Genomic DNA, 14,901 nt, shown 5'->3' on the forward strand with positions numbered 1-14,901 from the left:
GACAGCCTTGCACTGACAAGGTGAAGTAACACTCACTAACTCTCTACAGATTGCAGAGGGGCACTGGAGGAATGTGTAGATGGCATCACAGACATTAGCTCAAACAGGAAGAAGCTAACATTAATCCAGTTGGCTTTGATTAGGGCTACAGAAGATCCCATTTTCAGAGTGCAGGAAGTTTTCCTATCCAAAAAGACTTAAGTTTCACAGGGGCTTTACTGTAGGACTCCAGAAAAAACAAAAGACACGGTCTACTCAGTGTTAACTCTTAATAGCCATAGTAGGGAAAAAATCCACTAGTGTGGCTGAATCTGTAAGTGTGTTAAAAGCATTACATTTAAGTAACTTTTAGTTTGACATTAAAAACCAATGCCCTGTTTTTTTTAAAAAATGTTGATTTTCAAAATGAATATCAACTCTGTTTAAGAATGAGCTCCAGTGTTTTCTCCTACAAGAGTGGTATTGTTACTTGGAATAATATTTCAGATGGTAGACAGCACAATCAGTAAGCTCTATTTGTCTGGGTTAATGAGAAACTGGAGTTGTAATTAATTTCTTTATGATTTCTGAGGATATTTAACATAAAATTCTATCTGCCTCAGCCTCACTGTAACAGTTTTCAGTATACAGTTGCTGCCTCTCAGTTATTGTCTCCAAAGAAATGTAAGAAGGTGCCAAAATTTTACTGCAAATATTGGGCACTTTTGAAAACACTTTGCAATAGTGACATTTCTGTTTCCTTTTGACGGGATGTGCAGCACCATGCTTTTTCTCTTCATACAGTATGCAGAACAGAAATATATTTGACAGATGTTGTATATGAACAAATAATATAAAAGTCATCAAATAATATACAAGTCTGTTTATTTCCTGGCAAGACACATGTCTGCATGCTCTGACACTTGAACATCTTTGTTTACCTGTAGGTCACTGAGTAAGCCAGGCCCAGTGCATTTGCCAAGTACAAAATTAGTAAAGTGTCTAGAAATTTCAGTTTTGTACTGAAAATTTAAGCTAATACCACTCCCCTTGGGAAGAAAGCAGTAAATGCATGAAAATCTGAAAAAAAAACCCCTGTAAATCGAAAATCAGGCGCACTACTTTTCCTTCCACAGAGATCATAATCAGCTGTAGTGACTTCTTTCAGATTAGGGAGAAGCAGTGAAAAGAAAGAATAAGTCAGAAGTCCCTAGGACAGAGAGCACAGAACAAAAAAACCCCAGGTGTCCCACCTCCTTTGGACCAGAGGTGCACGCAGAGAGAAGCATCACTTTTAAGTTCAGCAGCTCCAGGAGAGGGGCTCTGCAGAGTGCCCTGTTTCTTGCATGATCAAAGGCTGAGTATTCACCAGTATTTCTCTCTCCCTAGACAACCTGCACCAGCACTTTCCAGAAGCTGGCAGGATCTGAAGGATCCATCCAGGATTCATCTCCAGGGGATAAAAGCGAAAGCCCTATTGCCAGAAAGCAGAGCTGGAAAGTTTCTCTAACCAAGGAGGGAAGAATATATGAGAATTTTAACATCTATGCATTCAGAATAAAAAGAAAAAAAAATCCAATTGGTCACATTTGAATATGGATATATATTGACTACTACTTCATGAACGAAGTGTTTTATTTTCTGCTCAGTCTTTACAAAGCCACCAACAGTAATATTTCCAGCTAGCCTAAACCAGTTTTTTCTTCACATTTTAAATTGGCAAGCTAGGACTAAATTATCTTCAGGGCTCTGCTCAACCAGTACGTTATTCCCTCTTTGTCCTAGGAAAACTGCTGTACCCATCTTACCCCTTATGTTTTTCTACCTCAGCCACAGCAAGCACTCTGGAGGATTTAAGACCTAGAAAATACCTTTTATCAGCAAGACTGAAAGCAAGCCCTTTGTCAGGCAGCATTAACTTTGCCAGCTTGGTTGAAGGCAGCTGATCAGAACCCAAATCCTCTCTCCTTCCTACCAGCCCCTCTTTTCTCCTGGCTCCCAGCCAGACTCCACCCTTTGCATTTGGCCATCTTCCCAAGCTCCCTGCCTCCCCTTCCCTCCCATTCCCTGGCAAAGCAGTTTAAAAAAGAATATGTAAAACTTTGGTGATTGCTTTTTAATGAAAAGCATAATCACTAGAAGCTTAAAAGTGTCATCACTAAACAAACTCCCAGAGTTTCAGATTGTTTTGGTGAAGACAGTGAGTAACTTTTGTTTCAAAGGTTACATGAAATGGGCTGTGCAGTACACAAGGACACATCTAGCGCTGCCTGTGTCTGGCTGCTCTGTTTTTTGTTTTTTACACACTGACTAGTGGGTCTGCATCAGTAGAGTCCATCAGGTGAAAAAAAAAAACCCAAACAGGATCTTGAGTTTTTCTTTCTTCTTCTTCTTTTAATTCTGCCTTCCTTTATTTATAACAGTGGCAAAATAACTTCAATCAAAATGAGGTTAAGATTATTTTTAACAGATGTTCACTGCTGGCCTGACCCAAAATCCATTGACGTCAATGAGAAGACTCCATGGGGCTTTGGATTGGGTTCTAATTGTTGGAAAATTAATGTTATTGTAAACCACTGGTCACTGCTGTCACATGTTCCCCTTCTGTGCCAATTCTATATGACCGGATAACAGACTCACATAAATCTGTTCCAACTGCTGGCTAAGAGGCTAAAGGACACAGAGGTTTATCATTTTAATTCTGAAGCAACCTCTTCCTCCCCCAGCACACCCCATGGCACTCCTGTATTTACTGCACAGACTCAGCATTATGGCCAGTATTCATATAATGGAAACATTTCACACGACACTGGGTGGGAACAACAGAATTATAAACGCAGAATTATAAACTGTCTGAAGACAGATGAACTATAGATATATATGAAATGAGATAATTTGGTTTGTATACTTTTTTTTTTTTTAAATAAAATACAGACCTGAAGGAAGGGTTGCACTTACTGTTAAGAAGACGGAAGTCTATAAATGGGTAAGAGCCGCGGCGCTCGGAGAGAACCCCTGTCTGACTTCTCACCCGTGCATCTCCTGCAAAACACAAAATCCCCAGAGACATGAGAAGGGACAGCTGCATTTCTCTGCAGTTTACACATCTAGATCTATTTACCATTCAAAGTGATGACGTTAAGCTCTTCCAGTGGGAAAACTCAAGTCCAAAACATCATCCCCCATGACATCCCTGGGTAATTGGGTAAAGCAGTACAGATGATCTTCATATCAGAACAAAGGCAGAGAAAACCTTGAGTTTACTCTACTAAATGGCTCCTTTCCCATTGTTTGACTCTCACTGCTTCAGGGATGGTGTAGAGGTGCAGTTTTTGCCCAGAGAAGACCAGCTGGATTCTGACTGTCATGGCACCATGCACAAAGGTCTCAGACTGGCTTAGGCTGATGCTCCACGTAACCCCCAAAGCTATGGGACTGATCTCAAAATCCTGAATTGATGAAAATAAAAAACAAAAAACCCCAAACAAAATATGTTTGTTTGTTTGTTTTTTAAAGTTTGCTTGGTTTTGTGCTACTTGCTGCTCTTTGAGCATTCTGGAAAACATCAGCCTTCTCCCCAAGCACCGAAGCAACTGTATGTAAAGCAAAATCTGATGTCCTCAAATGAGCATTACTCTAGAGCTGTAGAATGTAAATTTTAATATCATAAAGTGACAAGACAACACTAAGAATTATTATTGCTGTGTAACTCATGCTGACTACTACTTGACTCACCATGTAACAGATGAAATAGGCAAAAATCATTTAAGAAGAAAAATACTACTTGGGATGAATGAGTTATAAAAACTCATGCTAAGTGGACTGGATGCAGTGGGAATCAGATGTTTGTTTTACATTCCCATAGTTTTAAATATCTTGGACTGTAATTTAATGATTTCTTTATAGGCAAATATAAGGGCAAAGTACTAAAAAAAAAACTTAAATAAGATGAAGTTTAGAGATTTTAGAGGTTCAGGTTAGAGAACTCTAGTTCTCCACAGTATCAGATTCTCCTCTGCAGGAGCTCAGATCATAGTGCTGAAAGCATACCCACTGTGCTTCCTCGGGGAGCTCACGGTTTAGGCCTCTCTAAGTTTGAAATGAAATTATTAATTATTAGATAGTTTGAATTGTGCTTCCTTTAGGATACAAATATACCATCTGATTAAGATAAATAAAAATAGTTTGAGAATTTGGCTGCTACTTCTAGCCTCTACTACTTGTGTTTAAAAACAAGAAAGCATCTTGATGCATGAAAGACCTACTTAGATGCTGTTATTTTTTTTTTCCTAATGTTCACTTAAAATGTGCTTACAATTATGTTTAAAGGGAAGAAAGCCAAGCAGAGCTATTAAGTTAAATATTCGAGGTGGAGAAAAACTTCCGTGCCCTCTAGGGGTCCTTAGAGGTATGAAGACACAGAAGCATACACTGCAAATTAGGAATATTTCAAACAAAGTCACATTTGATTATATTTATAAATCTATTTTCTCTCGCCCTTGCTTTTGCTTTTTTTTATTATTTCCAGAGACAGAACACGTGTTCCCTGTCCTCAGCTCCTGCTTGCCAACCTCTGGTTCTAAGAGAGGAGCTCAAAACAACTCGAGCTGTTGTTGACCCCACTTAACCCTGGGGATAGCAGGGACAGGAGGTGCAAACCCCTGCCTACTCTTCAGCTGTTGCACTTCAAAGGTATAATGATAGCCTGGCTCTACCTTCATCAGGAAGTTTAAAATCACATGCAAGGGTTGTAGCAACAGAGATGTATAAACTTTACTGCTCTGCGAGCCTTCTGTTGAAGGGCAGAAGGGTGGAGCAAATAGCTGGAGAGTTTGTAAAGCACCCAAGATAGATTCATCAGAACCCATGAGTCAGAGCTCAGATGGCAGCACCCTGACAGAAAAGTCCTGCCATGGGGAGACCCATCAGGTTGGCTGCTTGGTGCAACAAGAGTAAGAATGGCAAGCATATGGTACACATTAGATAAACCCCCTCAAAACTGGGCAGGCTTGAGCCTGTCACTGATACATGCATCATCAAATGAAGAACGGGTGCAAATTCAGAGAATGCTTTGTCTGAGGCTTTTGGTTTTTTTCTCTGTAGTAACGAATTAGCAGGACATTGAAAATAATTCCCTACGTTAACTCACTGATAAACATGTCACTTATGGCTAAATCAACAGTGAAAAAAAAAAAAAAAAAAGACATTTAAACTCCCAAAATACCCCAGGACATATGATACTGTAAACCCAGAAAGACTGATTTTCTTTCTGGACATGAAATAATATATCTATCAGATTGTGAGAGGTACCACAGTACTAAAGAACAACAAAATTATAAAATTATGTGTCAAAAAGTTGCCTAACTGTAATCTTAATAGTATGACCCTGTATTTTGAAGAAGAGAACATTAAAGGTAGGTAGACAACTGGAACACTGGAAAAAACACAATGTGGTCTTACCAAAAGTAGACCATACAAAACTTGATACTTAATTACCTCAAATAAAATAGCTAACTGCTAGACAAGAGGAAAAATTCAATAGTGCAGTGCATGTCAACCATATGGACTTTGTTAAACATGCAAGAGAAGGCAAGGGGTGTGTACAAAAATTGAAGTTGGAAAAGCTAAAAGTAAAAATATAACAAGGTGCACTGAAAGGAAACTTTGCTTGGGAACAATTACTGCATGAGCTTAAAAGATTCCTACTGGGAGTGGTCTTAAATTTTGTATTGATGATCTTGACAAAGAATTAGGAGAGTGCTACTGAGACTTGATAACACAAAGCTGGAAGACACCAGGAATGTACAGCTACAGCTATTTTAAATAGACTTCACTGCTACTGTCCCCTTCTCTGCCCCAACTGCTTTATGGCTTAGCTACCTTCAGCTTCCACTTTAATTTTACTGGTAGTCCAGCTTCTTCTTATGGTGCTGCTGGTGTCTCCTGCAGAATTTAAGACTAGCCAACTCAGACTTATATGTCCGAAATTGAGGCAAGTTAATTCTAGTAAAGAGAGGCAAGGAGCAAGGGAGGTATTGATGCCATCAGTCAAAACACCTGGTACAAGTTCATCTGAAATACTATCTTTGAGAAAGTTGACTTCCTCCTGGAAAAAGTAGAGAAAAACAACCTCTAGAAAGATGATCAGGGTTCTGAAGAATCATTTTACAAAAAGAAAATTGTCGTGGAGTAATTACCATCATTGATAATCTACAGAGAGGGGAAATAACCATTTACGTGATGAGAAGAATATGATTCTGAAGGAGGAGATGGAAACAATTGAAGGAACTGAAGGCACGTGCTTTATATGCACTGAAAGATTACCTGAAATAGTTAAGGAATATTTATGATGATCAATACACTTGCTACCAGCTCCAAGTTCCTCAAACTAAGAAAACATAGATGGGTTTTACCTAAAAAGTAAAGCTGAGCACCTGAACTCATGGAAAATTACTGATTATTTCAATAGGCTATTTGTGTACATTTTTTACAGATAATAAAAGTTTGTGGTATCTCTAGCAATATATGCAGGAAAATTTGCATCCCCGCTGACTTAGTAAAAGCCACTAAAATCCTTATATTTGAGGATTATTAACTTTACCCTCAGGGAAGGCAAGTTTCTGATGAGCAGATGTTATCAAGTACCTCTACCTCATGAATCTGTTATTCAAAAATACTTTACCAGGTGCCTACTAGTCTCTTTCTACATCATTAGAGAAAGATTAGTTAGGAAGTGGTGGTAGGCTAAATCAACCACACCTGCCTTCCCCATTTTTTTCTTGGCTCACTTATTTGGAAAACATTTATATTCATCCCTATTACTTTTAATTACCACTAAGTACCCTCAACAGAGATAATAAAAATAGGAACTGCAGCAGATGTATGCCATACTACATGGTTTTTAATTTCAGGGCAATTCATGGGAATACAACAGACTCTCTTTTTCACTTTGACAGATGACTCTGAGGGCAACTTTCATCAGTCCACCAGACCTTTACATCTCTTTGCTCTCCACCTTAAAATCAAGCTAAACAATTGTTCTGACAATTTATTCAATTAGTGGTTTTAGATAAATAATCCTTTTTTGAGGGAAAGGAAGGATTCTGTGGAAACAGGGCAGGAAATTTTGACAGCTCATTGTGTTCCCAAGTGAAACAAACAGGGTGAAGGGAAACTGCAAGGGTTCAGGATCTCCTTGGCTGCTTTGGGCTGAAGATGCAAGGCTGGAACATTTGCAGCAGCAAACATGAAGGGCTGCATCCTTGCCAGAGCCAAGCTGCCATGAGAGCTCCAGCAAGGGCATCTCCTAGGGGCTGCCAGGCTATTTAATTTTGCTTTGTCCTTGTTAAAAGAGTCAAGAAAACAAACCCAACAAACCTACATTAGGTAACAGGAGCCTGTGCAGCACATGCTGTGAGTGACAGGCAGGACAGCTTATATTCACAGGAAAATCAGATATGGGGCAAGAGCCACTGTACTACTGCAGCTGCAGTGATTTCAAGATGGGCAAAAGGGTTAAGAAAAACATGAGGCAGCTCTAAACTGCCTGACACATCTGGAGGAAAGAGCCATCTGCAGGGAGGAAAACAGCTTCTCCAAGACTTGCCTGAAATGACGTGGGATTCAATTTCACTGAGCAAGCACAACAAATTAGGAGAGAAAACAGGGCCGTAGCTGTGACAAAACAACAGCGCAGCTTCACGCAGCTGAAGTTGAGACTAGCTACTAAATTCTTGATTTTACTTAGTACACAGCAATATGTGGTAAGTCAGGGATACCACAGCAAATTCACAAGGGGTTACAAGTATTTGTTCTTATTAAGCTTTTCTACAGTTTTCACCCAAATGTTTCTTAAACTGACTGCTTTAGGACACATAGCGCACTTCCCACAGAAGACCGAGTGGCAGCAATAAGGACTCTCATGGAGTCCATGGAGCCTTTGTCTCCTTTGCTATTTCAGTCATGGAAAGCCTTGGAATGTCTGAGATGAAACAAGATTAGTTGTTGGTGTTTTAAACATCATTCTGGTTTTGGTGCAAAACATTCTAAAAGAGGGAAGTGCTGCTGCGTAAAAGTAGCAAACTCGAATCAAAAGTTCCATTAAAAACAATCAGCAGAACTACCAGAATTCTCTTTGAAGAAATCCAATGCTTGTTCTTGATTGGACTTTTTAAGGTTTTTATCTTATTGTTAGAAAGATTATATTGTAAATTCTTATGCGCACAAAGCATTTTATGCAGATTTCTTCATATGCGTAACATTTGCAGTGAATAAAAACATCTCTGAGTAGACATGATGAAGTTGAAATTAGAGGTTACAGAGACAGGATGAGCCTCATCTCCAGCTAGAGCCACCTAATTTCATCCATTTGTAAGCACTGAATTTTTAAACATGTAAATATTCCAAAACACAGGATTTCTGTGCCATACAATGCACGGTTCCACTATTCCTGGTAGCAATTTTTTGGTTGGTTGGGGGAGTGAGTTTTTTTTGTTTTGTTTTGTGTTGGTTTTTTTTTTACAAGTCAGTTCCTTAAATTTCAACTATTCAGAATTCCACCTCCAGACCAGCAACAGTTATGGACAAAGAATTTCACTCATTGTCTGTTTTCCTACAAACCTGTGCTTTGGAGAAAATGCTGGATCTTATGCTCAACATCAAGCAGTGGCAGTGCCTGACTTTACCCACCAATTGTAATTTTTGCCCTCCTTTACTGACCCAAATCCATATAACTGCTGTATCTTAATCTCTTAAAAAATATTATCACCACTGCTTGTGCTATCAATAAGATGCAAGAAACAAAAGCTGCCAATCTGTTCACAAAACCCTGAAATTTTAAAAGTCTCCTGGTAAGTTTGTATAACCATCTAGATATACAGCCAGAGGAAGACCCTAGGATCCACATGCCTTAAATGGCTGGTCCATTCTGACAAAGGAACATATAGAATAAAGGTAAATAGATATTTTACAGACAATCTTGAAATCCTGCCTTAAATGAGATCAGATCACATTAGTAACACTGGAGAAAAGATTTTGAACTGAAGTATCTTGAGGCAATGCTCTTGCAACATAAAGACTTTGGAAAAAGTGCTTGCAGACAACTGAAATCCAAGAGGGTGAGAAAACTGCCATAGAGAACCAGGTAACAGCAGTCATCAGAAATTCAGATACTGAAATAGTACCCATATTACCCCCTTCACAGACCTGTTTGTTCTTGCATGAACAAATGCAGAGCCTGCAAAACTAGGTAGCTACGTCCAACAGAAAAAATGATCAATTAGCATAGCCAATTCATTCTCGTGCTAAAGAAGGCAGCACTGGCTTACCAAAATGTCAATATATTACAGTGCACTGCCAGTGCTTTCAATTGTTTCTGAGTTTGATAATAGGTGACGAATTACTGCCTTAAGGTCAGAGATATTTCATGTACTTGGAGGTGTAAGTCAGGGGAGAGGAGTAGGTGCCTCCACCCAGTGACTAACGCTCAGTGAGCCCGAAATGCCTTTCAGAGTTGTGTGTGTTTGACTTTGACTGCACATCAAGCCTAGGACACCTCTCTTCCTGAATTAGATGCCACACTTACAAGCACAGCATACCCTGGGAAGAATCTGAGACCTTGCCTGGGAGAAGTGTATTCAGCCAGCTGAGACCACACCAAACCTCTTATCTAGAAGTAGGCTTTTCACTGTGATTGCCCCTATGACTGGTACTGTTTACTCTGTAATAAATATAATAGACAGATACACCTGCAGTTCACACCAATATGGACACACCCTCAAAACATACACTGTGTAGGCTTCTACAGTGTAGTATTACTCCACAGCTCAGTTAAACAAAAGTCAGCACCTGTGATGCAATAGTAACTGGACTCCTGTTTTCTATAAAAAGAAGTAACAAGCTCCTTGATACTACTGGGTGATCCTTAATCATCAGTATTTTCAAGACAAAAATACAAAAGTTTTACATAAAAGTTTACCTAAAACACTCAACCACAGGACCTGAAGAGAGAGAGCATAAGAACATGAACAAATTACATGTACTGACTCACATGCAAATTTTTAATTTTGGAGACATGAGAAACTGAGACACAGGATTTTGCTGGCATGAATTTGGAAAAATTCAGCCAATGGCTCTCAGATGCAGAAGAAAAGATGGACAAACATTGGTGTCTAGCAGCAAAGAAGAATTACTGAAATAAAAGCAGGAGACAGGTTTTGGAAAAAAAAACACAAAAGAAAGCACAGAGACTTCTTTAAATACAGCTATCACTACCTCCATACCTGAAAGGATCAGTTTAAACAACCATTCTGACACTGGTAAGTATTTTGCTTGATCCACATTGTAACAAGCTAAAAACCTGAACACCAGAACAGGCAGCTAGGAGATACGAGGATTTTTAAAAAAATTTTTTTTGCTCTGTTTTGTTGTTGTTGCTGTTTTTCTTTCTTATCTTTTCTGAACTATCTGTTTATAATTCCCATTCTTGCCTCAGAAGCACCAGCATATGACTGATGGCATCTTGAGAGCCTCACTGTTGCTGTGGTCCTGAACAGCATCACTTTTGGCTGCCCTGAGGCTTACTGTACCACTGCTGCTCAGCAGCTTTAGGGTAGTAGAAGAGGCCCCATGGCACTTGGCTGAATCAGGACACCAGACTTGGAGCAGTCCTTCTGTCTCCAAATACCAATCACTGACTTTCCAAGGAAGAAGAATATTAATTTAGGTAATTCTAATTCTTGATAATTCTTGTCTTCCTAATTATATAGCTGGTAAATGACTCTGCACTAGAGGATGAGAACTATGTTAGCAGAATCTGTTCCTTCATTGCTGCTGCTCTAGAGCCCTGCTAGGAAAAGGCAAAAATTACTGGTTTTCTCACGTAAGAAACTCATCTAAAATAACACCTTAAAAACTAAAGGCTATGTCCTGGACTGCTGACAGCTGCAACAAAAGTAACAACAACAGCCACAGCGGGTTCTTAGCAACAGGTAGTATGTTACATTACCATGGCAACTTAGAAGCCCTTACTGTCATGCTACTCCCAATCCTCTCCCAAATAAATAACAGAACAAATAAAACTACATTAGTAATGATTTGAATTGTGCCTCTTGGATTTGAATATTCTGCTAGACTCCCAAATACTAAAATAAACACATATTTAGTAACAAACTTCTAAGTTTGTTACTTGTCCATTTACAATTCCATAAACACAAATTTCTAAAATAGGTTAAGTAGTTTAATATAATGACTTTTGTTTTGCATAAAAGAATAAGCACAAAGAATCTGTGTTTTGTCTAAGACAAATATGAAAAAAGGAATAGAATTCAAATATCTATGCATAGTGCATTAGGTCAAGCTGCTTCTATTACCAAGAAATACAGTTTTCTTCACTCATTGTTACACTCACACCCTAAGTTATCCAAACTGCAGCCTTTATTTTCCTAACTGTAATAAGGTTTCAGGTAGTGTTGCTCTTTCAGAGACCCTTTTGCATGTTCCTGTGTATTGATATTTCAAACTGAATTCTCTCATACTTCTACATGTCTCTATTACATGGATTTCTGATTTGAAAATTATCAATGCTTTATAGGCTGAGAACACAACCAGATACCTTGAATCTGCCAGTGAGGGTTTTACGGTTGAAGAACAGATTATTTTTCTGCAGAAAGCTGAGGCAATTTTTGGTTTACTATCCTGCATTCTAGTTCACACTTATCTATAATACTAAATTATTTTTTAAATATGCATTGTAAATGGAATCTTTTATTCTACAAGTTCCTCAAGAAGCATTTTTAATGAGTGTATGCATTTCATGGGTTGTACTGATGAGTCACATGGCATCATTCTCATTTTCTGTTCAGGCACTACTATGCTTGTTAGTACAACTCACGTGTATCTGACCAAGCAAATTATTAACAATCTATAGATTATATTTAATAAATATCTGTAAAATTTAAATTTTTATAATTAAATAAATATTACTAGAAAAAATGGTGATAATTCCTAATGGGAGTAGAACAAATGGAGCTTGCTTTGGGAAATGTCCAATAATTTGACACTTTAACATTTTCATTTCTGAGAGAGGACTACTGGAATTAAAAAGCAGGATGGCAATCATAAGCCCCGAGTTCATTTCCTGCTTGCTATGGAACAAAAAATTTCCTTTCCATGCCTCTGTTTCCCACCTCTGTGGTTTGTTTGTCCTGTGTAGACAGGGAGTTCTCTAATTCAGGGCTTCTGTGGTTCAACAGCATCTTGTACCTGCAGTCCTGTTTTCTACATTGCCATCATACAAACACCAATGATCTCTGCTTTTCATACGAGCAACATTTAAGTTTGACAACACTCAATAAAAATGAATGCAGAGTTTTGCTCACACCACCAAAGTAAACTTTGCTGCCAACTCTTAATATCACGCTTAAAATTTCCTTCTATTCCTATAGCTTTGCTTATGGGATTTCTACACCTTCCCTCTCCAGTAAACCAACAAAAGGCTGATGTTCAAAAAGGTGATTCATAATACAGCAACTGCCATTACAGCAACACATCTGCCTACTTCTGAAATGCTTAAAATCAGCCAAAACTTTAGCGTCTTGTCAATAGTTTTAACAGAATGGCAGTTTTGGATGTGAACAAGTTGAGCAGTGTCGTGCAAGACCTTTGGGATCTGCTCCCTTTCCATTTTCTGCTACAATGACATGGCTGCCATTCACCTCACAGCACAGGAGGTTCAGTCTCTGCTGATTCAGCCTCTCTCCCTGTAAGTAATGTCTGTCTGCAGACCATAAGGTGCTTGCACAAGCCTTGTGCATCAATACAATTAAGCAAGACACAATAAGTAAACAAGTCCCAATCTTTTGCATTAAGCACAGGATGACCTTTGCTCATCAATTTCTGCTCGTTCTTCATCTCCTTTCCAACTACCCTCTGCATTAAATATAAATATATATATATATATGTATATATTCCTAACTTGGGTGTGACTCCTCTTCTTCCTCCCCATCCCACCCGTAACCCAGCCTCCCCTCTACTCATTGCCTTCTCCTGAGGCTGGAGGACTGCATGGCTTTGTAGCAGGAACCCCAGGAGTGCTGACCACTTACTCCTCCCCGTGGGGCTGCCCCAGGAGTCTTCATGGCTGGGACAGAGCCATGAAAGGAGGAAAGAGGTGAAGGAAGTGCTGAGCACTGGCTGGGTTGCACAAGAAGGTGTCTGTAATACCTCGCAGGAGAAAACTTTACTCACTGCCTGAAACTTTGCTCTGGTTAAGAGCCTTACCTCTACATGAGACTGCAGGAACAAATGCTTGAGATCAACTATTTGACTTTTGTTTGCAGAGTGTATATTACAATAAATTATTATTATTTATTTAAAAGCAGTATCTACAGCGAGCAGCTGGAAGACTTCTTTCTTACTGGTTTTAAATTTCATTTAGTTTCTCCACAGAATGTAGAAATACCCCAACAACCCAGCCATTGAACAATAAGGCAAGAGAAGCTTGTCCAGAATAAGCACTGGTAACCTGAGCATTATTTGCTCATTCAAGATGAGTATTTCCTAGGCTATCCTACATTTTATCATGTAATACTCCATCAGAATGTATTATTTTGATAAAAAACTAATTTTCTTATAGTAATGTTTTTCCATTTTGAAATAGAAAAGCTTATGTGGATAATAACTATTTGGATTCGAACCTTCTTCATTTTTATGCAAGGCACAGAAATAAAACTGCATAAAGTGGAACCAGAGCTTGACAATTCTACTGTTTGGAAAAATGCTTTTCCCTTCCTGTTTTTTACATTGTTATTTTTCAAACAATTGATTTGATCTAAAAAACCCAAAACAACAACCAAAAAGCCCCCAAGCCACCACATACAGAACCCTAACCTGGCTAGAATTCAGCAAGTATTCTACCTCTTGCACTTACACAGGTCACGAATTCAGACCATCTTTTGCTATGTACTATGCATTTAAAATGGAAAACTTTAGGAAAAAGTGGCACAAGAGAAAGTTTAGGATCTATCTCATGTTACCCAGACACTAGCCTACTCTCTGTGCCTCCTTCTCTGTTGTGGTTCAGTTGCATGAAATATTTACTCTCTAAAGAACAATTAAATAGCAGTTTACCTTCTCCATTCCTTACACATTCTTGAGAGAGGCAAGCATGAGCTGGCTGAAAGAAAAATAATTAGCTACATATTTCTGTAATTACAAAACTGTTGATAAACAAATCTAATTAAGTGCTTGCCATTGGCAAAGATTGCTATTTCCCCAGAACCTGGCTTCGTGTTTCCCTTCTGCTGAGGTGGCTGAGCAATGGCAGGAGCAGCTGCCACCTGGGCTTCCTCCCCAGCAGATGTGCTGGCAACTCTGACTTGACTGAGCCCATCACGTGTGCAAGCTGCTGCCAGGCATCCTCTGCCCAGCTGGTTTGGGTGACTATGAGTTTCTAGCCCAGCTCCTTGATCCAGAGACTTCAAAACCTTAATATCTGAAAGGAAGAGCAATTAGCAAGATAAGCAGGATTAAACGTAGCTCACTGTAACCAGAGCCTCTTTCAATGACGCCTTACATCACCATCTGCTTCTCTCATCCCATAATGATGTACACCTAGGTTTGATTTCACTTTGACACTGAAGCTGTGAATAGCAGTGTCACACGGGGTCTCCTGCACCGTACACAACCCTTGGGAGGAAATGTCCTCTTGGGGGGAGGGAAACCCTGTCCTACCCTGGAAACAGAAATGATCACGATTTGCCTCTCATGGAGGAGGATGTGCACAGCAGGAGAGAGCAGTACATACTTCCACAAGCAGGAAAAAAGTCTGGTTTTCTGCTCCTTAACCTTTGCTTCAATATGTGTTTATTATCTTCCAAAACCACCACGAATGGACAGAACCACAAACAAACATTGTAAAAATCA

At 39.1% G+C, this 14,901-nt stretch overlaps 1 protein-coding gene across 3 annotated transcripts in view; it reads right to left on the bottom strand.

Moving 5' to 3' along the window:
- The window catches only part of PDE7B (phosphodiesterase 7B), a 170,948-nt gene that overhangs the window by 33,390 nt on the left and 122,657 nt on the right, over positions 1 to 14,901 (bottom strand). For all 3 annotated transcript variants that reach the window (XM_071740844.1, XM_071740846.1, XM_071740847.1), the window contains one exon: positions 2,938 to 3,021. In XM_071740844.1, the coding sequence (XP_071596945.1) occupies positions 2,938 to 3,021 (84 nt within the window). The remainder of the gene's footprint in view (positions 1 to 2,937; positions 3,022 to 14,901) is intronic.

The sequence above is a fragment of the Heliangelus exortis genome, chromosome 3 (assembly GCF_036169615.1).
Source record: "Heliangelus exortis chromosome 3, bHelExo1.hap1, whole genome shotgun sequence".
NCBI lineage: Eukaryota > Metazoa > Chordata > Aves > Apodiformes > Trochilidae > Heliangelus > Heliangelus exortis.